At 42.3% G+C, this 24,807-nt stretch overlaps 1 protein-coding gene across 3 annotated transcripts in view; it reads left to right on the forward strand.

The window, feature by feature from the left end:
* The first annotated feature begins 1,432 nt into the window (after positions 1 to 1,432).
* Positions 1,433 to 24,807, forward strand: part of TFAP2D (transcription factor AP-2 delta) — a 57,183-nt gene continuing 33,808 nt past the window's right edge. For 2 of the 3 annotated variants that reach the window (XM_032340228.1, XM_032340230.1), the window contains exons 1-4: positions 2,580 to 3,276; positions 6,810 to 6,870; positions 16,374 to 16,539; positions 16,712 to 16,830. In XM_032340228.1, coding sequence (XP_032196119.1) covers positions 2,728 to 3,276; positions 6,810 to 6,870; positions 16,374 to 16,539; positions 16,712 to 16,830 — 895 coding nt within the window. In that variant the 5' untranslated portion in view covers positions 2,580 to 2,727. Of the gene's footprint in view, positions 1,756 to 2,579; positions 3,277 to 6,809; positions 6,871 to 16,373; positions 16,540 to 16,711; positions 16,831 to 24,807 lie in introns of those variants that run through there. The other variant, XM_032340229.1, reaches the window with a different exon arrangement.

Here is a 24,807-nt window from a genome sequence, read left to right on the forward strand (position 1 = left end):
CATTAGACCAAAATATAGAATTTCAAGGGGGGGGGGATGAGGGCGGGGGCGCTTGCGCACCTTGAAAAAGGGTGCAAGTGTTGGGGGCTGACCCTTGTGCAGGACTGAAGTATCACGGATCTCCATTTCAGACAGTGCATTTCAATTCTTGTCGTGTGCCTTTGTCCATTTATATAAAGCAAAGAGCGCTGAGTGACAGCCCCAGTTAGCCTGCATGAGCAGATCCTAATAAACCCTCCCAAACCCCGACCTAAAAAAAAAAAAGAAAAAAAAAAAGCCACATGCCTGTTTGCCTGCGGCTTATTATTAAGACACCTTCCCAGCTTAAACACTTAAAAGCTAACCAAATGAAATGGCAATTAAGACTAAATTACTCCTTCTATCTCTGAGATGAGTCTGTGGGGCCAGCCAGTTCTGACGGGATAGGGTTGGAGAGCGGACCTTGCAAAGCCTCAGTATTCCCGGCATGTAGCCACCGCTACCCCCACCAGGTGCTGGAACACTTGGTGCAGGAAGCTGAATTTTGAACGAAGTAAAGCTCAAATACTGTTTGAAAGTCAAGAAATCCATCAAAGAGACAGAGATAGGTGTACACTGCCTCCTTTCTGCCCTCTCTTTGTAAAATATAACTTTCAAACATTTAAGGGTTATTTTGGGGTAGTAGTGTTCAAGTACCTGGTGTCACTGCTAAATGGTCTTCACCCTCCTCCCCAATCCAGCTCTGTTTCAGAAAGGGATAAAGGAAAACACAAAAGAGGGGGAAAATGGGCTGGGTTGGGGAGTGGAAGACAACGTTTTACCTAAATGTAGAATCTTGCCACACGTCTTTATTCTCTTGTATTTTTCTTAAATATATTGCCAGTTACACCATTTCTTTATGATGAAAAGTTGGGGCTGTCCACCGTGGCTATTTATTTTAAAAGCTGCTGAAAGTGTAAGCTACCACAGGGTGTTGCCTTTCAAAAAAGGGAAAAGAACCCAAATTCGATGTAAATATGGAAAGAGCAATATTGTTTCCACTTGGGTAAAGGCAGACACCCCAATCTGGGTGAAATTGATTTGGGTGCTTGTTGGAAAAAGCAGTCTTCAGCATCTAGGGAGTGGAACCAATAGGAATGAACACTTACTCATGTAAAAGGAAGCTTTAATTACTATATATTTCTATCTCTAATATACACATATCGGGGCTGGATCTTTATCTTCACAATAAAATGTGTGCAAATGCTCTCTTTAGAGATGAGTCCCCACCTCAGTCGGTATAGAAAAGCATGATAAAGGTTGGAAAAAATGGATAAAAATGTTGAAAGAACCTCCAGTTCCTTATTAGGCGAAGATACAATATTTATTCCTTGTCTCCTGGGATAAATCTCTTCTGCCTATTGTCCTCCCAGTTCTCAGTGCTGATGCTTAATTTTCAAAACTTCTATATTACCAAGGGACCTACGACATCAGCCAAAGAAATACTCAGCAAGTACAAAATCTGTTCCAGGGAGCTGCTTTTGTGCAGAGGGAAAATTTTGTTCCTACAGGTTTTTAAGTGGGTACGAGGCAAGGAGCTATCTGATCCGGGCAAAGCCATTACAATTTAGATCTCTATCTATAGAACATTTTTTTTTTCCTTAAAAAAAAATTGGAAAATACAAGAAGTTTGGATTTTTTTCCCGATTCTTTTTTTGGAGAGGGAAATTGCATCGTAAGCTTTCGGAGAAACCCAACATGTCAACTACCTTTCCGGGACTAGTCCACGATGCCGAGGTATTATTACTTTTTTTTTTTTTTTTTTTTTTTGAGCGCGCGTGTGTGTGGCGGCGGCGGCGGCGGTGGCTGCGGTGGTGGCAGCTTTCCCTGTCTCTAATCTATATTGGACCGTTACGTTTAATTATAATCTGGCTTTCGGGAGAAGTTAAGGAAGGAAAGGGGAGAAAGTTCGTTATGACATCTGTCGCCAGGAAGGGCAACTCTCTGCCATGTTAAGAAACATTTGCCATAATGAGGGGGAAAACATAATCCTAATAATAAAGAAAGGAAGGAGGGGGTGAGGAGAAAGAGATAAAGATGGAAAAAAAGATACTCAGAAAGGCAAAGTAAAGAGATTGATGGGGGGCGGTAGGTGGACAAGGGGGTGGGGAACAACGCACCCCTTTGGAATGGGCTTATTCTAGGAAAGTGAAGCAGAAAGAGGGGAGTCGGATTCCTTGCCCCAAATGGTTAAGGAAATGAACAAGTTGAACGATTTGCACAGACTGGATTTTGTAAATATATGGATAATGATTTTGAGCAGCTCTGGCGGAACAACTCAGCAAGGACAGCCGCGGAATCCCGGTGTTGGGATCTTGTTGCAGCGGCGAGGTGCGGGCCTGCGTTCTGTGCGTGTGGACTCGGGTTCTGCTCCCCGCCGCCCCGGAGTCAGGCGTAAACCTGGCTCTCAGCGCCCAGCTCCCTGTGCAAGTTAGGCTGTGTGTGTGTGTGTGTGTGTGTGTGTGTGCGCGCGCGTGTGTGTGTATGTGTGTGTGGTGTGTCACCCGCACCTATATAGGGTGGGGGATTTTTTTCCGCCCTCTCGACTGTGAGGACGAGGCCGCCCACCCCCAGTTCGCCTGCTAGCAAAGGCTCTCTGGCAAAGGCGCTGAGCCGGGGCTGCGGCTCGGCCCCAGCCCTGCGTGCTCGCTCCCCTTGGAGAGCCAGAGAAAGCTTCTGGCTCCGGGAGAGCGGCGTCTCGGTTGCAAAATGACAAACCTCAAGTTTTTCTGCTCTCCCTTTTCCCCCTCTTCCTTCCAGATACGTCACGACGGATCAAACAGCTACCGTTTGATGCAGCTTGGCTGTCTGGAGTCCGTAGCCAATTCCACTGTCGCCTATTCCTCCTCCTCTCCTTTAACTTACTCCACCACCGGCACCGAGTTCGCGTCCCCCTACTTCTCCACTAACCACCAGTACACCCCGCTCCACCACCAGTCCTTCCATTACGAGTTTCAGCACAGCCACCCGGCCGTCACCCCCGACGCCTACTCTCTGAACTCGCTCCACCACTCGCAACAGTACTACCAGCAGATCCACCACGGGGAGCCCACCGACTTTATTAACCTGCACAATGCGCGGGCGCTCAAGTCGTCCTGCCTGGACGAGCAGAGGCGGGAGCTGGGCTGCCTCGATGCCTACCGCCGGCACGACCTGTCCCTCATGAGCCATGGCTCTCAGTATGGAATGCACCCAGATCAAAGACTCCTGCCAGGGCCCAGCCTGGGGCTGGCCGCCGCGGGAGCGGACGACTTGCAGGTAAATAAGCATGCAGCGAATTTGTCTGCGCCCTCCCCTCTTTGCCCTCCCCCTCCCGAGCCGTTAAAGCTCTTAACTGTGAGCCGCCTCTCCTCTCCTCTACCCTTCTCTCCTCTCTTCTCCTCTCTCTGTCTCTCTCTCTCTCTCTCTCTCTCTCACACACACACACACACACACACCCCACTTATTATGGAAAGTTATCAAAACAATTAGAGGAGGCGTGCGCCATTCTGTCACTCTCATTGGATCAAGGCATTTCACCTGGACGCCCGGGAGTCTGGCTAGCTGCGGGCCCCCACTTTCAGTTGGTCTGCACAGAAATCGGTTGTGAATCCTCATTTCTGTCCCTGAGGGGATGGGGCGGAGGAGATCCGGGAGGCTGGGTTGAGCCGACTGGACTCCGAGTAAGACTCGATAAGATGATGACCAATCGCACCTTCAGTCTCTGCGTTTTGCTGGGTCTACCCGCCGGCGTCTTAGGTGTCTGTCCCAGACCGAGCTTGTGGAAACTTACTAAGACCTGGGCGGGGAGGAGGGGGGGGGCTGGTTTGTACTGCGACTTTGTTGGGCTCTAGCAAAAGTTTCCCCGAATATACTAGATTGCTGTGGATAGTAAAGAATTGCAAATGAAAGTCTCAAAATTCACACCAATCAAAGAATCTGCACAATGCAGTTCACCAGGCTGTGGAGTTGAACCCAAGTCTGTCTAAGGAGACCCAATCCCACCACTCAGTTGGGTAATTCACAACTTTATTTTTCTCACCGGGTTATTAACTTTTCCACAAGATGCAACTTCTTAAAAAGAAGGAAATTAAGAAATAAATGAAGGGAGAGGGGAAAGAAATAAGGAAGGAAGAAGTGAGAAAAAGAAAGCTTAGAGGGATGAGAGAGAGAGCAAAAAGAGAGGAAGGAAGGAAGGGGGGAGGGGGAGGGATCTAGTACTGTGGAAGCCATCAATCAGATGATCTCTCTCTTACATTTTTCTTAATGTATTTTTGCACATTTTTTGCCAACAATAGAATTTATAATTTTTCAGACATACTGCCACAACCACATTGCAAACAAATAAACCCACAAATATCCCAAAAAAGAACTGAAAAGACATGAATTTGTAGCTTCTTCTGGCTGAAAGGACAGCTGTAGCTGAGTGTCTACTTTTTCAGTCCGCACAAAGCTGGCCACCCTCTCCACAGCCTCCATAACGAAAGGAGAGATACTCCAAGAGCACAAGTTGGAGACGTAAGAGATCCCTTTTTGCGCACGGAAAATCTTTGCCTCTCATTTACCTCCAAGCAAGGGATCATTTTAAAATTAAAGTGAAAGCCCTTACAGTCCCAACAAAGAGCCGTGGGCACAAGATCGGCACACAAGAAAAAAGATTTGGCTCCATAAACCTTGACTTTCTACATTTATATTCACAAAATAATTTTATACGCTCAGAACATTTTTACATTTTTCACAAGGATCCCCTTATGTCTCAAGGGGGGAAAAATCTGCCATTCAATGCTTAGCTCAACTAAAACCTATTTACTCCTTTTAATAGCCGCGTCTGCTGCTGATTTTTTTGTATCTGTACAAATTTTTTTTCTGTGCTAGGCACAAAGCCGGGCATTTTTCAAAAGAGGGGATTAGAACATTTGCAAGCACCAAACAAAGGGCGAATCCCGTGCAAAAGAACACCGTAGTTTATCCAATTTTCGACTTAGTGCCATTCAACTGGTCATTTATGCAATGTCATCCGACCAAACAACATGTTTTACTTATGAGGGGGAAAAGTTTGTTAAGTGTAGAGACCAAGATTCGTTTCTTCTGAGAAAATAAACATCTTAACAGTGCGCCAGAGAACGGGAGGGAGAGTGGTTCGCTCCCTTGGAGAGCTTCGAGGCTCTTTACCTTCTACATTTCAGATATCTTAAGACCTTTTCTTCAGTTTATGTCTTTTTTATATTTATAGTCTTTTTTTAGTTTTTTAGTTTACTGCTCATACTGAGGGAATATTCATACTGAGAAACACTCCAACATTTTAGAAGAAGTTGAAGAGTTTGATATGTGATGTATTTATGTATCTATGTCTATAGACATATCTATATATGTACATATCATTGTGTATGTGTGTGTATATATATGCTATATGTGTGTGTGTATATATATTATATATATATATATGAAACAAGTTGTAAATCTGGTAAGTTATTTTCTTGCACTCCTCTTGGACTTAGTTGGCAGAATGAAAAGGAAAGAGAAAAAAAGTAATAGCTACTTTTAAAAAGAGAAATAGGGAGGGGATGTGTGGGAGAAACCCGTCTCTCTCCTTTTATTTCTTCCTTTTTAAAACATTCATCAGCATATGCCTCATTTCAAATGCAACAAATGTAAATATACTTTTCCCTGCACAGAATTTTAAGTGAAAGTCCAATGGTTTGCAGGGCGGTCTAAGTCTGCCTAACAGATGCAAACAGTCTTGTGGCTTCAGTTCCATCTTTGAGTCCCCTAAAAAGATTTGCTATGGCCAACAAAGGAAACTGTCACACCTTTTCCCATCACCGCTTTAATTTATGCTCAGTCTCCAAGTTTTTTTTTTTCATATTGATTTGATAATCACTTTAAGGCAGAACATTTAAAATAAGAAAGAGCTCGTGAGTAGGTTGAAAAGGGGGGTCTTACAGGCCTGCCTCAATATGGTGAAAATGGGGAAGCAAAAGGGAGCCAGGGCTGTAAAGGTTGTTTTGTAAAGTGGGTTTTTATTATGCACCGACTCTCTCCGCATTTACTTAACTCTTCACGGGCTGTTGGGTAGGTTAACACCCTTCAAGGCCTCTTTCATGTCCAATACCTCGTTTGTTTGTAAAGGAAAATGAGCCTTTAACACATTTCAAGTCAGGGGAAAAAAGACAGAGAGAGAAATTTTTATTTTTCTTTATCAAAAATCAGCAAACCCTTTCCTTCTTCCCAGCTCAAATGATCCCTCAATCCATTAGGAGCCTGAAGATCTACAGTGAGTGAACCTGAAGGTGTTTCCTCTCTAAGGCATATTTTGGGTAGGATACTACTACTTCTATGGTAAAGCAGAACCAACATCAGATATCTTGAAGGCTGCACTTGAAATGGCTCCTCTGAGCTCCCCAGAAACCCACAGTGCCAGACTTGACACTTTTAGTATAATTTGCTCCACGCAGAAAGTGCCGTGGAAACTGTCTGTATATATGCTATCTGCCTTGATGGGGACTCAAAGGGCTTCTCATTCCCTTATGCCAAGATGAAAGACTCTCAGGTACTTTGAAGTGTAATAGTGTATGGTGCTGCAAAATGCATACCTTAAGATTTATACAACTTTTAGATTGTGGTTTTTCTGGCACTTTTTTCCCCCTTAAAATCATGTGTGCTGCCAAACTTGTTCCAGCTCAGTGGTTGCTTTTAACTGTCTACTACAGGGATATGGGGTTCAGGAATGGGGCAGATTGAAAGACTTAACTCCTGTGGTCATACCTATTAGTACCTATTTGAGTGCTTTTATTTATCTTTCTTTTGTTAAGGGCTCCGTGGAAGCCCAGTGTGGACTTGTTCTCAATGGTCAAGGTGGAGTGATAAGAAGAGGTAAGTGACATGTTAAAATGAAACGTTCTTCTCTCGTCTGATACTTTGAAGATCTGGTGGTGTTTTTGAGCATTGGATCCCTTGCCTGATGATTAAGAAAACAATTACTCTTGGTCGATTACTTTAGTCCCACATAGGCATACTCCCCTCCTTCACTGAGGCTTGAACCCAGACTGTGCCCCCAAAGAGCTATGATAGAAGAGATTTGCTATTCTCCATGGAACAGTGACACAATCAAAGTTAGAGGGGGAGAAAAAGAAAAAAAAGAAGAAAGCAAGAAAAGAAAGGGGAAAAAATCCTTGTCACACCTCCTTTCCCCATCACCACATCCTCAAGCAGAATTTCTGGTCTCTTTTAGTCCTGAATGTGCCAGCCACAGCCTGGGTGATTGAGGTGATGGTGTTAGCTTGAGGCTTTGAAGGATTCTATGAAAGGCTAGATTCATTGAGGCTTCGGGGAAGGCTAATGAAACACCAATATTGTAGCTGCCCTTATTTTTCTAAGTGTCCAGAACATTTCTTTCTTTAAGGGAGGTGGGAGGAGGAGGTGGTGTTAACTGTACCGGATAAAGCTTTCTTGTTCCCATCTGTTGAGGAAAACATCTGAATCCAGAGTTACCCATGGTATTGGAAGGTGGGGGAAAGCAAGAGTTGAGAGCTGTTGATTTTGGCTCAGACACTGAAGGGGGCTGCATCTCAGATGTTCCATTTTGACAAAAGGTTTTGAACTATGACATTTCAAGGGCCTCAAGGCGGTGCAGATTTTGCTGGCTTCCCCACTTAACTGTACCCAGAGCCTCTGAAGCTTATTTTCCCAGCAAAGCTGAGTAACCCGAGGAGCACACAGGCAAGGGGACCAGCTGTTATCCCAACTTCATACGAATTAATAAGATGTGGCCTATTCACCAGGACTAATTCCAGCTCCAGGGCCGCAGTTGTCTTTAGTAACAGAACTACTAAAGACTGAGTCACTTCTGATGGTACCAAATAAATGTCCTTCAGTCCCTGTCCATCCTCTTCAAAGCTTATTGAAAGAGTCCAGTGCTTTTCCAAAGAAAGCAATGGATTCTTTCATGTTTAAAGTACAGGTTTTACAACCCAGTGTCCAATGTGAAATTCCATTTAAATTTAGGAGGAACAAAAACAAAGACTGCTTTTCTTTTGGAACTTAAGGATTGTCATAGTGGACACTTGGAACTTCCACTAAATGTAAAATAGCTATTAGACTCCGTTGTTTTACTCCAGGGAGATTTGAAACTATTTTTCAAAAAACCACTAGTGTGGTTCAGTAAGGATTTTTTTTTTTTAAATGAGTAATAGTAAGCTTGTCAGTTAGGCTAATATTCAGCCATGTTAAAGTGAGATGAAATAGGCCCAAGACTAGTAAAAATGAAATAAAATTCGCATGCTATTGGAGGGAGGGATTAATATGCCTGGTGAAAGAAGGGTCAGGTGAGGTGTGCGGGCCTGGGTCTGTAGCGGCGGTCACGCTAAAGGTGAGGCTGAGCAGTCAGGGCGCACGGAGATGTCGGTGGTGCTGAAGGACAGCGCCACTAATTAGCGCTCGAAGCCGGCTCCTCCCAGAGCCCGGCTGGCGCGACTGCGGTAGACGCGTTCAGTTGCGCACTTAGTCCAAGATCACCTTCTCAAATGCTTGGAAATCGCATCAGACCTTACAATAGCTGGCAGAGGGTGGGAATTATTTGAGACCGAGGGCGAGAGCTGGCAGGGAAGTGGCTGTGTAATCAGTTGAAGTTTTTGGAGAGAGATTTAGGGGACACACGCTCAGCATTCCCCCGAGAAAGGCCTACGATCCTGGATAGCTACAAAATGGGAACTGTGGTCCTGTCCTATTAAAGCCACAGAAATGGTCTTCCGTGGGTAATGTTTTATTTACAGAATTCCGTGTCACCTCGTTTCACCTGAAAATCAGTATGGAGCCTGTGATTTTAAACCAAACATTGATCTTTTAGGAGAACAGTATAGCTCCAAAGAGAAAGGGGTGGTAACTTGGGGCGTCTATCTGTATTGTTTGACTAAATCCCAGACCTCACCCCCCCCCCCAGCCCCGCTCCCTGCAAAGGAATTCAGAATTTAGCTGCTGAATTTATTGCATTTCCACATGTCTTAGAGAAAGGCCAATTAACTTGGTTGAGCTCTGGAGACCAAGTGTGTGTCTGTTACTCTGAAACAATCAATGTTCATGACAGTTTACAAATGGAGAGCAAGGAATTCTTGCTTAAAAGGTTTTGTACATCCTACTGGAACCTGCCCAGCCCCTCATCTCAGGACTCCTCATTTTTGAAGAAAAGCTGAGGAAGGCCCTTCTCTGTCTTGTCATGGTAGTGCACCAGAATCTTAAACTAAATAGCTCGAGTCACCTTCGCTCATCAAAAACCAGGAGGGTATTAAGTTAAGCACTCTGCCGTATTGCCATATTGTGTAATGGTTTTGTTTAGGTAGGAATGCCTGTTTCTCTTCTAATCCATGTTTACAGGTAACTCTCCGCAGGAAACATGATTTCTTGAAAACCACAACTTTTTGCCAATTTTCCTTCCCTTGCTATGTTCTCTGATAAACTTACATTTCTAATGATTTCTAGGATTTATTGTGGGAGGAACAAAACAGATTTCACTTCCAAAGTCTCCTGAGTATTCTTCTAGAAGAAAGATCCCTAAGTGCCTCCTATGAGTTCACCAGGGAGAGGCTGTCCTGGTTTGCAGGGTGTGTGTTAGGGGGGGGGGGGGCACTCAGTTCTTTAAATTTAGCCATCTCTATTTGCAAAGAACAAAATACCATTTCTCTGACTCACTTCAGTAAGTGGCAGTTACATTGTCTTTGCCTATAATGAAGGCCAAGGAGCCAAAGGAAGCGTGGAAGAGGGGCAGCGGCAAGGTAATTACCACCTAGATAAAATATTTGCCACCGCCTCTGAGATGCAGCTCCCGCACGCTCACTCTCACTTAATGGTGTGCGTGATTTTGCCCGCAGCTCCGCCACTCCAACCATCAGAACCAATAATCTTTACTTTACCCTGTGCTCTCGTATCGATAGCTTCTCTCGCCTCCGGCTTCGGCTTTGATATGTTAATATTTCTGAGTAGCAAATTCTGCAGAGATCATATTAATGTTGTACGTACAGAGTGGAGCTTTGCCTTCGTTGAATATTCAGATACTAGGTTTCAAAAGGCGTCTCTTGAAGAAATGAGGCTTCTATTTACAGGAGTCGTCTGTGTTTTTAATCATTAAAAAAAGAAAGGAAAACCCACTCTTCTTTTCCCCATGAATCTTCTGAGGCTCCCTCATGGCCCCCTCCCCTTTGTCAGGCCCTGGTCCCTTTCATTTCTCACTCTGAGAATTTAATAGTAGGAGAACACTGTTGATGACGACGACGATGATGATGATGTTGCTAAGAATGAATGGATCCAGGTTGGAATGGCAGGGGTAGGGGTTCGAGTGGGTAGGGGGCTATGGCCTGCAGACGCAGATGGAGATGAGATGAGAAGACCCAGCTTTTCCATATTTGGGTGGGAAGTGACATTTTGGCCCTGGTCTTTTTTGAGAAATCGGAATGGCAACTCTGAAAAAAAAAAAAAAAAAAAAAAAGGAAGAAAGAAAAAAATGAAAAAAGTGAAGAGGGGAAGCGCCCTTGTTTTGCTTTGTGATCACTCTGCCTTGCAGCCCCAGGCTAATTTCAGACGCTTAAATACCGCCATAGCCTCTGGGCCACGCAGAGAGGGAGCGGACCCGGCTATGGGCAGGCAGGAGCACTTTCCGGATTGCCCGTGGCTACACAAAATACAAACTACTTTGAATCAAACATTTTGGGGGAATTAATATGATCTGAACTCTGCACGTTTTAAGGGAGCTGGAATTTGTCAGATCGCTTAGAGGTGACTGGCACGCTGAGGAGGAAGCATTTACGCTGAGGTACAAACATTGTCAGATCTGATTTAATTTTTTAAAAATGCTTCTGTGAAACGGAGTTTAGCAGCACTCGCCCAGTCTGCCAATAAGAGGGTGGATGGACCTGACCGCTCTCCCCTTCTACAGTCCCCACAGCTGGCTGCCCACAAGCTGCTTGGGCAGAAAGATGAGCTGCTTCTGCTCTTTCAGTTTTGCCGGGGCTCTGAGTTTTGGAACTCGAGTTAGAAAGAGCCTCTGGCTCTTTCAGCGACTTCCAGGAGGAGTACAATTGGAGTGGGGTGGGAAGCCTTCCTCTTCTTCTTTTGTCAGGGCCCCCAGAACCTCTCTTCACTAGAATTGCCCCAAATCATCTGTATAGCTCATCCATTTTGAAAATAGAACCAGAAACACACCTCTCCTGCCTTATTAGTCCCCAAATACAGATGCTGCAGATTCGGAATTCAATCTCCTTTATATGAAGACGAAAATTCATATACCAAAGGATCTATAGGCATGGTTTTGGGGGAAAAAGTTCTGTGGGGGAGGGGAGCTCCTTTCCATAGCCCACTGCCATCTCTCCATTTTCTTTATCGCTGTGAAAATCACCAAAACCAAAGCAATCCCTGCATTGAGAAATGGGGATTAATACATACACACACACACAATTACACACCCACCGGCACATTAAACCAATGTCTCTCTGTACAGACCTCCCTTTCTTTTGTTCTGCCTGGAATCTGCACAGGGAGGAGCGTGTCCAAACCTCGTAATCCAGTTATACCTGGAAGGATACATTCTCCCCCTCAAACAGCGCAGTAAGCGGCTGATGCATCATTTGAGGCCCATTTGATTGCAGTTAAACCGCTATCCCTTTGCTGTTTGATTACAATGAGTATCTGCGGCGAAGGGGTGGGGAGAAGCGGGGAGGGGATTACCCGAGGGGTTTGGGATTGAGCAGGGCGAGGGGCTAGAAAGGAAGCAGCCGAGAATGATCCTACCCCACCCAGTTTACGCGCGCACCTCACAGAAATGCACCCGCAGAACAAACAGGGACAGGAAACTCCTATAATCGCTTACACATTTTTAATGTGTCAGAAAAAACGAGCGATCACTGGAGATGAAGAAGGGGAGAAAAAAATCCCTGCCGTTTGTATTTCTTTCATTTGAATTGTAAACATCTGTTTGGCTGTAAGGCGAACAGAACATTTATTTTGCTCTCAAGATTTGGTCTAATTATGTCAACACCGAAGCGACGGGGAGTGGGGCGGCGCTGCGGCTTTGGAGAGGCTGCGCGCGTCAGGCCCGCGCCCGGAAGCCAGCCAGGAAGTATTGATTGCACCTGGAGAGCGCGCAGGGCCTCTAGCCATCTAGCTCTGTTCTTTGAGAGGAAGGCACCCAGAGGGGCTGCGTGGCTTACAGGCAGCCTTAGGGGCGCCAGGAGAGCCACAGCTCCTTGGAGACGGTCGCGGCTGTTTCCTCTGCCCTAATTGCCTGGATAAGAAAAGGAAAAGCGCACTCAGGCGTGGGCGCTTGTCTTTCTATCCCATAGCCGCGCAAAAGGTGGACGGGGATCTTGTTGCGCTCCAAAGCTCGCGCCCCTGAGCGGTGGTAGTTGCTCAGCACGATGGTGGAGTTCGGTGGGCTTTATTCAGGATGCTGAGCACGTGTGCGTCCCTTTCCCGTTGCACCTCCCACGAGCTGGGGAATAAAGTTGAGCAGGCGTGAGCATCCCCATTTTTCAGATGGACAGACCAGGGCCCAGAGTTATTCATCAGAGGTCCCATGGGTCGCTAGTTGGCCAACCTCTTACTTGCAGCCCAGTCTTTTTCCCACTCCCTAGGCTGTGCCTGCCAACACAGGGCCAGATATCTCCAGGAAGGGCACAGCCCCACTCCGTTTTTCTTTGGCCTCATGGGTTCTAACAAGGTCTGGCAGCTGAAGGATCTGCTTCTGTGTTTTGTGCCCAGTTTTGTCCTCTGCACAGTTTCTTTGCCTGATATTTCCCTATAGCTATGGCAGAGTTATCCGTTTTATGGTAGTCATGTTCTAGACAAATGACCTTAAGTAGATAGTCCCTGACTTCTTATGCTGTTTCTATCGCTACAGATCTGAGTTTGAGCATCACTGGAAATAGGAAGCCCCATGACCAAATTTCAGTTTTGAAAATAGTGTCCTCCATAGGAGTATTGCTTCCGTGCACTATGAAGGAAAAGGGATGTACTCGAGAAAAGCTCTGTATGAGTGCCCTGGTTCTGGCGCCATAGGCATCTCTAACTGGAGTGCTGGATCTAGAATGAACGTTATGTAATTTCAATAAGAGCCCACCTGCAACACAGGTACCATGAAGAACTGGTAACCCTGGGGATGAATACTGCACATGCCTTGGCATGGATGACTCTCATGGCTTTCCTTTGAAATCTCGTCATTGCTATCTCTAGTCTGGGTCCCCTCCTCGGACCTTCATTCTAAACACAAAAATCTGGTTATGTTGACCTATTAATCTCTTCTTCCTCCCCCAAAAATAAACCACTGGGAAGAAAGATATCAGGTTCCCCAAGCTGCTGTAAACTCTACAAGTTGCCAAATCTTTAGCCAGGACGAGAGAGTTCCCCAAGGCTGCAGCAATGCCAACTATCAAAGCAACAGAAATTCCCTTTAAAGATGCTGTGACATAAAAAATAAAAGACTCTAGAGTTGATGGCTAATCCTGAATACAAAATAAATCTTCCAGGCAGTTTGTGTGTGCATAAAGCATACTCTTAATATACAGCTGGTGTAACTTACTTAATAAATGCTTATTTGAGCGAAAGCCAGAAGCCTAACCTGGATGCAGGAAAGACCCAGAGCCCAGGGTGGTAGCACTTGGCTAGATAGCAGATCCAATGACTTCCCTGGAAGCAGCTAGCTTTCACCACACAGGGTTCACTTTGCCAAAAGGCGGCAATTTTTCAGTTGGAGAAAATCTTATTTGACTCTCTTTTTTTTTTTTTCAACAAAGATCTTTTATAATCTTCTGTATCTCCCTAAATTAGGTTTTTGACCCACTGTAGATTGGTGAATATAGGAAAGGTCTAAAGTTGTGTCCTTCTTTTCCCTTGACTTACCGGGAAAGTAGCACATGCACAAATATTCTTCTCTCATAATTTACTTGAGACCCATTAGGTGAGACTGCTTGTGTCCTCAGTTGCGTATTGGCTATTTTACCAGAGAGGAGGGTTTATGTAAAGTGTAAATTTGTTTATGATTCCATAACAATAGATGGAAGCCCATTTTCAGAAGAGGGCTCTGTGAATTTTGAATATAGATATTATGATTCTTTAACATGTTTTACTTCAGATGGCCCCACAGTGACCAAAGTCCTAAAGTTACCAGGCTCCTGATTCTGACAATAGGATGCTAAAGGCCAGCTTCACTGATAGCCTGTTCATCATAATTTTTGAGAAGTCACGATTTTTCTGTAAAATACATTTTGCATCTATAGGTATAAAGGGAGAGCATCAATGAATGAGGATAATGGTAGTTCCCGGCCCCCAAATCTGGGAAAACTATGATGATGAAGAAGAGGAGGGACAAGGGAGGAGGATCAGCTTTAAAATTCTCTGTGACAAGGTTAAGTGGGATAGTGCAGATGAATTCCTGTTTGGGGCTCCCAAGACAGGCATTTGCATGGTTTTCCACTATGTTGACCACAAGTTTAATGCCAGGAAAAGGATTTCAAATTGACAGATGAAATTGTGACCTCTCAGATTTCAGACTGAGGGTCAGTTTCCTGGCACCAGCACTAACATTGGGAATGTGGCCAAGCATGCAGGACTCATCTTCCAGTCTGGAGAGGGCTGGTTACTCTAAGGTTCTCAGTATCCTCTCTTCTGTTTTGGGGAGTATTCAGGGTGATTGCCAGCCTTAGAATGCTTAAGGAGAAAGAGTTGCAGCACTTTCAGGGGAAACTTGGATGACTCTAAGACAGCCTGGAAGAATTCCAGGTAGTACAGGGGTAGAAACATTTTAAGAGAGGGGTAAAACTAACCTGTTCTTTCCACCCAGGTCCAGGACCCCTTCACCGTTTTAAACATCCTCCCTGGTTCCTTAACCACTGTGCTCAGAGAACATATGCAAATCTGAATGCCAGAGACTCCAGCAACACAACATCCTCCCTGAGCAGCTTAGTAAAGGAGGGGAGGAGCTTTGTGGGAGGCGAGTGGTGAGCCCTAGACTAGGACTTCTCAAACTTTAATGTGCCCATGAACCCCATGGGGATCTTGTTAAAATGCAGATTCTGACTCAGAAGGTCTGGAGTTAGGCTTGGGATTCCACATGTCTATCAAGCTCTCAGGAGATGCCAATGCTGTCAGTTGAGAACCACCCTTTGAGTAAAAGGATTTGGGGCAACACTCTCCTGCTTGTTTTTCTTCTTCCAGCTACTTTTCTCTCTTTTCTCTCATAGAACTTGACCTTTTGTAGAGATGAGTCTTAAGATCTCCCATAGTTGAAGAAATCAAATGCATGCTTAGGAAAGCAAGCCTTGAATTGGAACTTGCCAGTGAACCTCATTAGCTCTGCCCTCAGATGGCTCAGTACATGAAGAGGCAGCCTTGAATGCCAGGGCTGTGTAGCCACCATGTTGGTAGTATGGACACTGGATCAGGATTTTTGCAGTATGGGAAGACTGGGCAGCAGGAAACTCTAAGGGATTATCATCTTGGGTTCTCAAGTCTCCTTCAGGTGCCTGAGGCTAGGGAATGTACTTTTTTGTCTTGGAGGAGAGTAAAGCTCTAGGGGCTTTCTGGAGCTCAGAGGTCAAAGGCAAGATTGCTTTGGTGATTTTGCTATTACCAGTTATATTGCTTTGTTCCCTAATAGTAATAATGAAAACTACAACCAAAACAATAATATTATTGGCCACTAACACTTAACGTGGCTCCTCTTGTGCTGTATTTGACTGTGTGTGCCAGTCCTGAGGGCTGACATGTGATAGAGAGATGTGACCTACCATCTACCCACATGGGTTGCAAGTTTATGACAATGGGCAGATTATTTTTGGTGGTGCCTGAGAAGTGAGTGATTCTAGTCCCTATAGTTGGTAGGTGGAGGAGGGAAAAGAGATGGCAGTTCTCAAGAAATTTGGAAAAGAGATTCCAAAACTTTGGTCTGTATAATAAATCATGGATAAAATATAGCCATCCATTGTGTCTATTGCACAGACAAGCACACACATATACAGAGCCATGGAAAAGTAATACAGACCCTCTGTGGGTTCAACTGGCAGAGTTTGGGGTTTTCAATTAATTGAAGTGGTTTTTTTGTGTGTATGATGTCAAAATTAGCACTGATGGGCCAGCCAGCAATACGTAGGATAATTTTTGCTTAAATTAAAAAACTGCATGTTCTATATGATATTTGAAAGGTAAAACTTTTATTGTTATCTGAAAGGACATCTTCAGAGCAGCTTTCTGAGATGATCCCGATGATGTATATATGAGAACAATTGTTGTTGTGTATTCCCAAATCCCAAGTGGTGCCTTGATGTTAACTGTCTTTCATGCAATTATCTTCTCTCACTGTGACTAATATGTAATATACTTCCCCTCCCCCCAACAAGGTGGCACCTGTGTGGTGAACCCCACAGACTTGTTTTGCTCTGTCCCTGGCCGTTTGTCCCTTCTCAGTTCAACTTCCAAATACAAGGTGACGATTGCCGAGGTGAAGAGACGCCTTTCACCACCGGAATGCCTCAATGCTTCACTCTTGGGAGGCATCTTGAGAAGGTAAGATAAGTGTTTTCTGGCACATCGTGTCTTCTAACTGTACTGACACCGTACTCCTCAACCCTCAGTCCTTCGGCCTTCTGTCTCACGTTGAATTGGTGGTCAAATCTTCTCATCATTTCCCTCAGAATATGAACTTCCAAAACTTAGTTTTTATTTTGTTTTTGGACAGAGCAAAATCCAAGAATGGGGGCCGCTGCCTGAGAGAGAAACTGGATAGGCTTGGCCTGAATTTGCCAGCAGGAAGACGGAAAGCAGCCAACGTTACCCTCCTCACTTCCTTAGTTGAAGGTATGATTTTTCAGCTCAGCAAAGTAATGGTACAAAGTTAACAATTCTTGGAACTCAGGCTTGTTAGAATATGCTGTTTTATTTTTGACTATAGTATTAAGTAGGACAGTTAACAAATTTGGTGAATTTCCCAATCAATCATGATAAAGATGACTACATTAGACAGCATAAGGCTCAGATAATTCATAAAATGTCATTTAATATGCTAATCTTGACAATAATATGGAAGATAATACAAGATTTAAGTACTTCAACCAGTATTTCCTAAATAACAGTAACCAAAAAGCTGGCTGGGTTTTGTCATTTTTATTAGTGTTTATTTTAGGGTTCAGATAAATCCAGCTTAACTTATTATTCGGTGCACCCTGATCTATAGGAGAATTAATCACCCTTTATATAGGGATCACAGGAGTCTAGGCATGATACAAAGCCTGAGAGCATATTGGGTTAATCCTAGTAGGCATCTCTTAAGGTACAGTGGCATTCCATGGCTTTCTAGGTGCATGAGCTGAGTCCCAGAAGGTTAAGGTTAATCAGTGATATAGAGACGGAGGTAACAATATCTTCCCAGAAGTTATTTTTTTTTCCCAACTCCCCCTTTCCCTTTTGTTTCTTCTGTAAGGACTAAACTACAAAATCTTATTCCAACTTGTTTTAAGAAGAGGTATTATCAGAGACTTATTTTTGACTTTATGGGAGAACTTTGGAATGCCAGATTAGAGTTCTCCCATAACCCAGAATGCTGTTATTTTCATTCTCACCTGAACTCACCTGAACACACCTGTGACACTTTTCTTGCACTGGGTACTCTCTTGTCTACAAGGCACTATGGGAAGTGAAGAGTAAGGAAAACACACACACAAACATCTTGACTTTATCCAGATTATCAATTTATACCTTTTACTGTACCACTTTCTGAAGTAGTATGTTCTAGACATTAGTCTGGGAAAAATTGGTTGGTGATTTTGCAATTCATTATTATCTTCACTTTGTTCCCTAATTATAATAGTGATAGCAACAGTAATATTACTGACCACCCACATTTAACAAGTTAGTTACTGTTACTGCATTTTATGTCTTATGATGTGTTTGCTTGTCGATGCTGATACTAAGAACTAACAGACGCCAGAGGAAGTGGATGTGTCATCCACTCATATGGGTTGGAGGTACTGGGGAAGGACATGGTAGAAAAAATGACACATGGGTTGATTCTAAAGGGAGACAGATTCCTGCTCAATTTAAGGAAGAAGATAATTATAATTATAGCTGTTTAACAATAGAATAAAACACTTCTTCAGAATATAATGAGGTGGATTCAAGAATCATATGGGTATGGACCTGGGTGGCTCAGCCATTAAGCATCTTCCTTTGGCTCAGGTCATGATCCCAGGATCCTGGGATCGAGCCCCACATCAGGCATCCTGTTCAAAGGGAAGTCTGCTTCTCCCTCTCCCACTCCTCCTGCTTGTTCCCTCTCTCGCTGTCTCTCTCCTTTCTCTCTCTCTCTCTCTCTGTCAAATAAATAAATCTTTAAAAACAAACAAAAAAAGAATCATATGGGTAGTAAGAGTTGACTAGCTCTTAAACCCAACTCTGTAGGAGAATCAGCCCTGGAGGTTTATTAAAAAATACCTGGGACCCTTCCCTAAACCAGTTGAAACTCAGTCTGTAGGGGGGTATGACCCAGGCATCTACACTTCTTTTTCAACATCCCCAGTGAATCTAATGTATATGAAGTTTAAGGATTATTGGTCTAAATGTTTCTTGAGATCCTTTCCACTTCCTAGGACGCACTGACTGAATTCTTGTGAGATTTGTAACTGGTGTGAAAATTAAAGGCCCTAAGAAAGACCATTTTCTGGGGTGTCCTTGAATATCCTGGCTAATAGAAGCTGAAGAGCCATACATGAAAAGGTATATTCACAAACCTTCTTACTGATTTTTTATGGAGGCCAAGCACTAAAGTATTCTGAGTGGGAATTCTCAATCTGTGATAACAGAGGAGGTGAAAGTTAAATATGTGAACCCCTAGGGTGATCTTCAAGGTACCACAGAAATATCTAACTGTGTTCTCTGTTCTTCTGGCTTGTGTTCATGGAGGAGTCACAATTAGCCTTGGTGGACGAAACCCAAGATTTAATTCTTTCCAGATACTTTAATTGGATCCTTTTGAAATCCCCCAAATATTCATGATATAAAGAAATACATATTTTTTGTTTAATTCCAGACTGTGATGGAACTGAGGAAAAGAACTTTAGAGGCAAAGGACCTCTTGTATCCCTTAACTCCCCACATATTATAACCCACAAATACACATGCACACTTTCTCTTTATCTCTCTCTCTCACACACACACTTAAAAGTTTTATTACAGTGTGTTATATTCTCTGATTTCTATTCTGGTCCATATTTTTGTGTTCTTTCTAATACTGATGATAAACCTACTGAATTTATTTCAAGACTCACCCTGAGTCATGACACACAGTTTAAAAAACTACAAGTTGTCTGAGGACACGGAGAGAACTTAATACTCGAAGAACAGGGACATTCCATCTAAATTAAAATAGGCTTTATTTTATCCCTGGCTAACAGGAAGAGCAGTTTTAGAGTTGAGGACTCTCCTGTATCTTTTTATTCCCACATTTTGGTTGGGTTGATGATGACAGCCGATGACCTTCTCCAGCCACCAAGATGTCATTTTCTTTCTGCATTAGGCTCATAGTCATTGGAACCGTGTAGATGATGCTGGATGGATACGAAATAACAGTGACTCAGTTTGGATTTGTCAAGCCCCTGAAGATTGACATAGCTAATGCTTCTCTTCAGTACTTTTGGAAACTTGATCTTTTTTGAACTAACATGGGTCTGATTTAGTTCTTTTGGATTTGTTTTGCTTGTGTAGTTTTAAGTGGTAAATTAAAACTTTCTAATATTTAACAGTTGGTGTCCCTAAGACTTTGAGTTGAGCCTGTCTTTGAGTGATCCTTTTTTTCTCTTTCTATCAAACATATTCTGTAAGAGCCAGCAACATTTCAGGTTGATTTTTTCAGAAATTCCAAAACTAGATTCCTAGTCATCAAGAAATGGTCCATCAACTCTCTTATGAATCTGTGGTGTTATGGGAAGGAATAGTATTTTTCTTACCATTTGTATTGATATCTCCTTTTTACCTCCTAGATTTTCTGCAATAACCCACATATATATTTGAATACCCATACCTAGTAATTTAGCTTCTCTTAAATGGCTTTTTTAAAAGTTTGTCTTTTAATTTATTAGTTAAGTTACAGTATAATATTAAGTTCAGATGTGCAATATAGTGATTCAACAAATTCATACGTCACCTGGTGCTCGTCATAGTAAGTGCCCTGCTTCATCCCCATTGCCAAATTACCCCATCTCTCCCCTGACCCCTGTAACCCTTGGTTTGTTCTCTATAGTAAAGAATCTGTTTCTTGGTTTGTCCCCCTCTCTCTCTTTTTCTCCTCCCCCTTACTCATTTGTTTTGTTTCCTGAATTCCGCATATGAGTGAAATGATATGGTATTTGTCTTTCTCTGAGCGACTTATTAACCCTAGCTTCCTCCATGTCATTGCAAATGGCAAGATATCATTCTTGTCTTTGACTGAATAATATTCCATTATATATACCACAGCTTCTTTATCCATTGATCAATCGATGGGCACTTGGACTGTTTCCCTATCTTGGCTATTGTAAATAAGGCTGCTATAAACATGAGGGTGCAGGTATCCCTTTGAATTAGTGTAAACACCCAGCAGTGTGATTGCTGGATGGTAGGGCAGTTCTATTTTTAATTTTTTAAGGATCCTCCATACTGTTTTCCACAGTGGTTCCACCAGTTTGCGTTCCCACCAACAGTGTACCAGTGCTCTTTTCCTCTATGTTCTCTCCAACACCTGTTGTTTCTTGGGTTGTTGATTTTAGCCATTCTGAAAGATGTGAGGTGATATCTTACCATGGTTTTGATTTGTATTTCCCTGACGGTAAGTGATGATGGACATCTTTTCATGTGTCTGTTAGTCATCTGGATGTCTTCTTTGGGAAAATGTCTATTCAGGTCCTCTGCCCATTTTTAAATTGGATTATTTGTCTTTTGGAGTTTGAGTTTTCTAAGCTCTTTATATCTTTTGGGTACTAACAATTTATCAGATATATCATTTGAAAATATCTTTTCCCATTCTGTAGGTTGCCTTTTAGTTTTGTTGATTATTTCTTTTGCTGTACAACTTTTTATTTTGATGTATCTTAAATGTCTCTTAAGGCCCTTGATTAAAACTCTTATAATTATTTCTCAAATATCCTGATGGTCCAATATATTATTAGCATTAAATCACACACCCCACGCCATCCCCATTTTGCTAAAGGACTTGAGCATAAGTGAAATAATATCTAACTGGCTTTATTTCTCATACACCAGACTTTGAAATAAAGTTCATGAAAGTCAGCTTTCCATGATGTTACCGTACTTGTCAGGCCTTTTCTGGGGAGGATTTGAATATAGCCTTGCCATTGTTTCTATTTTGATAGAAATTAAAAAAAAAAAAAAAAAAAAAAGGGTAGTTCATGTAAACTCTGGTAGGCATCCCATGCCGAAATTATATAACTGGGACGCCTGGGTGGCTCAGTGGGTTAAAGCCTCTGCCTCTGGCTCAGGTCATGATCCCAGAGTCCTGGGATCGAGCCCCGCATTGGGCTCTCTGCTTGCTGGGGAGCCTGCTTCCTCCTCACTCTCTGACTACTTGTGATCTCTCTCTCTGTCAAATAAATAAATAAAATATTTAAAAATAAATAAGTAAATGTTAAAAAAAAAAAAGAAGTTATATGACATTTGTAAAGATCCAATTGGTGAACAGCAGGGTGCATTTTATAATGGATATTGAAATTAGCAAATAAAAATACCCAAACATTGGTTTTTCAAGAACTATCCCTCTCACTGACATAAATAACATTACTTTAATTATGATAGTCCAAATTTCCATGCTTGCCTTGGGCTTTACCATCATTCTGTTTTTAATTGTTTTATAATAAATCTCCTGTGTTTCTTTTAAATGGAGTCACTCAATTGATAGGACCACCCTTGCATTGTTCCCAAATCAACATATTGAAGTAATTATTTGGGGATTATTTTAGGAATTTAAGGGAGAGGACTATTTAATGCAAATTTATACTTAAATCACAACATTTGTTACAAATATCGTTGTACCTAGTGAGCACCGGATGAAGAACTTAAAACTGACTTCTTTTCCCCTCATAGAGTTGTTTGAAAAGTGAACAGTCTGGTAAGGCAGTTATTGGGGGGGGGGGGGTCCATGTAACAGACATAACTGAGCTGGAATATGATATGAATATTTGAATCCAGAGTCCTCAGAATGTAGTAGTAGATCATTTCCCCTTTTTATCCATCTTCACCGAATGGGTTTTAGATATATAACTAATGGTTGGAACATCTTCTTCCCCACTTTATCATAAACTTGATGTCCTTTTTCTTTCCCCTTGTTTTAGTTATATTCCTGTGACTTCTCTTTTGTCTCTTTCTGGTTATCTATGACATCAGAGAGATGCTACTCTCCAGAAAATGTGGTGGGTTAGAGCTGTTTAACCCAATGCATGATTCTTCCTGAGGAGATCGTGGGGTAATCCCCACCTCTTGTATAATGATAATAATTCTATCTTTGGAAAACATTCAAAGAATATGGCCAATATTATTGTTCTGATTCTAATACTCTTACTATATATTTATTATTTATGAATCAGCAGTTTCTGTTCGCTGCCTCCTCTATATTTTATTCCAGAATAATCTTTGTGGAGTTGGTGGTTGTTAAAATAAACATGAGGAGTCAATGATGTAGTTATTCGTACCCATTGCTTCCCCCTCACTTGACGTTTTCCAGGATGGCCAAAGCTGCAGAGTGTTGCACAAAACCAGAGTGTTGCTGGTTTTGTGCTCTGGAGTGGGAGCTGGGACAGTTCTGCTGAATTTGGAAAAGCTCATGTAACATTCTCGGGCAACACCAGGAGTTCTGAAAGCACCATTTAAGTCCCTAAACATAAATACCTTGACGTGTAGTTTGTTGTGACAGGGGGTCCAATCCTGTGTGTGTGTGTGTGTGTGTGTGTGTGTGTGTGTGTGTGTGTATTTCAAAACCATGGGGCAGAAAGGGATGTGAATATACACCAGCAACAGGAAAGGGATCATTTACAAATATTGTAAAATAATCTCCATTCAGGAGTCAAAGGATTTTGAGTTTAAATCCTTCTTTGTTGTTGTTTCATTCTTTAGTTTCAAAAAATGTAACCTTCCAGACCCTGCCCTGCACATCTTCACATGAACTAGTTGTCCCGCATGAGCTAGATGTATTTTCCCTTGGGCAAGTATGCCTCCCGAGTCCCCAGTAAAGTCACTGTTGAAATTTTGTCAGACTTTGAGGTGGTTACTTAACCTGACTCAGCTTTATTTTCTTAGTTTATAAATAAAGATAATAACTATAATGGTTAGGATAATGTTAGTTATTATAACAGTTAATTCCCAAATTATCAGTGGCTTACCATGATAGAAGCCGATTTCTCGTCATAGTCTGATGTGGGTGTACCTTACCAAGGGCCTTTTCTCACAGTTTCAGTCAAGGACCCAGAGTCCTTCTCTCTGTAACTATTGCCTTCTCTAGGTCCTCGGAACCCCATTCATTAAGCTCACAAGAAAGAGAGACATGGTGGCAGAAGTACACAGCTTCTTACCCACTTGGCTGAGTCCTGCCTGCCCTTGCCCACTTTGGTCCTTTTCACTTCTCAGTCTTGCAGGCTGTGCTACTCAAAAACACATACTGTGTTACTTCCCTCATGATTTTATTTTCTTCTTTCCATTATTCTCTCTTTCAACACATATGCCTTGACTAAAGTACTTTTCAAACACTCGGTTTCTTCTTTATTTCCATGATTTAGATTTATCAAAATTCATAGACATTTTAATAAAAGTATAGAGTGTAGTTCTTCCTACTGATGTCCATATCCTGCTGAATAGCAATAGCAGTTTTAGAATTGTTTGTATTTTAATTTACGACAAATATTTGAGTTTAGAATGAAATCTCTTTAAGAATGGAGTCAAAGAGTAATTTTACTTTTGAATTAATATAATTTAAGTAGATAATTTATTCAGATATTAGAAGAAAATTTAAAAGTTACAAAAGAGCATACAGTAAAATATTTGTTTTTCACTCTATTCCCTAGTTGGCCAGTTCCCCTCCTGGCAGAAAACAAATGTTCTATTAAACAAACGGTTTCTCTATTTCCTTCCAATGATGTGTGTGTGTGTGTATGTGTGGAATATTTTCATTTTTTAAAGAAATTATAGTATTCTGTACACACTATTCTACTGTTGGGTTCTTTTTTTCACACCTTATAATAGTGTTTTTTCTCAGGGCTTACAACTTGTCCATTCCTTTAAACACTCATGATATTCCTTATTTGAGTGTTTCATAATTTATTTAACCAGTTCCCTACTGAATATTATATAGATATTTTCAATCTTCAGCTATCACAAATCGTGCTACAATGAGTAACCTCACACTTACATAAATAATTCTGCAGATAGGCAACTTTCGGATCTTTGCTTATCTGATGGGTTAAAAAAAAGGGGGGGGATACATTGGTTATGAAAGAGGTTGAGTTGAGTATTCCTAGAATAATTTAGAGATCTTCGCTGCCTATTCATTTGCTTTGTCCTTATGGGATATTTTTAAATATTTTCTTATTGATTCGTAAGTGCTCATTATGTAACAGGAAGCTGGCTGTATGTCTCTGATCTGCATTGCAAGGACTCCCAAACACGAGCTTTAGTTTGTCTGTTTGACGTTATGAGTTTTCTGTTGGTTTGCTTATTTGTTTAGGTCTGTGTCTTACAGAATTTTTGATATGAGTATAATCATATGTCTCATATATTTTATATCATAGTTTTTAGTTTGAC

This window comes from Mustela erminea, chromosome 4, assembly GCF_009829155.1.
Source record: "Mustela erminea isolate mMusErm1 chromosome 4, mMusErm1.Pri, whole genome shotgun sequence".
In the NCBI taxonomy this organism is placed as follows: Eukaryota; Metazoa; Chordata; class Mammalia; order Carnivora; family Mustelidae; genus Mustela; species Mustela erminea.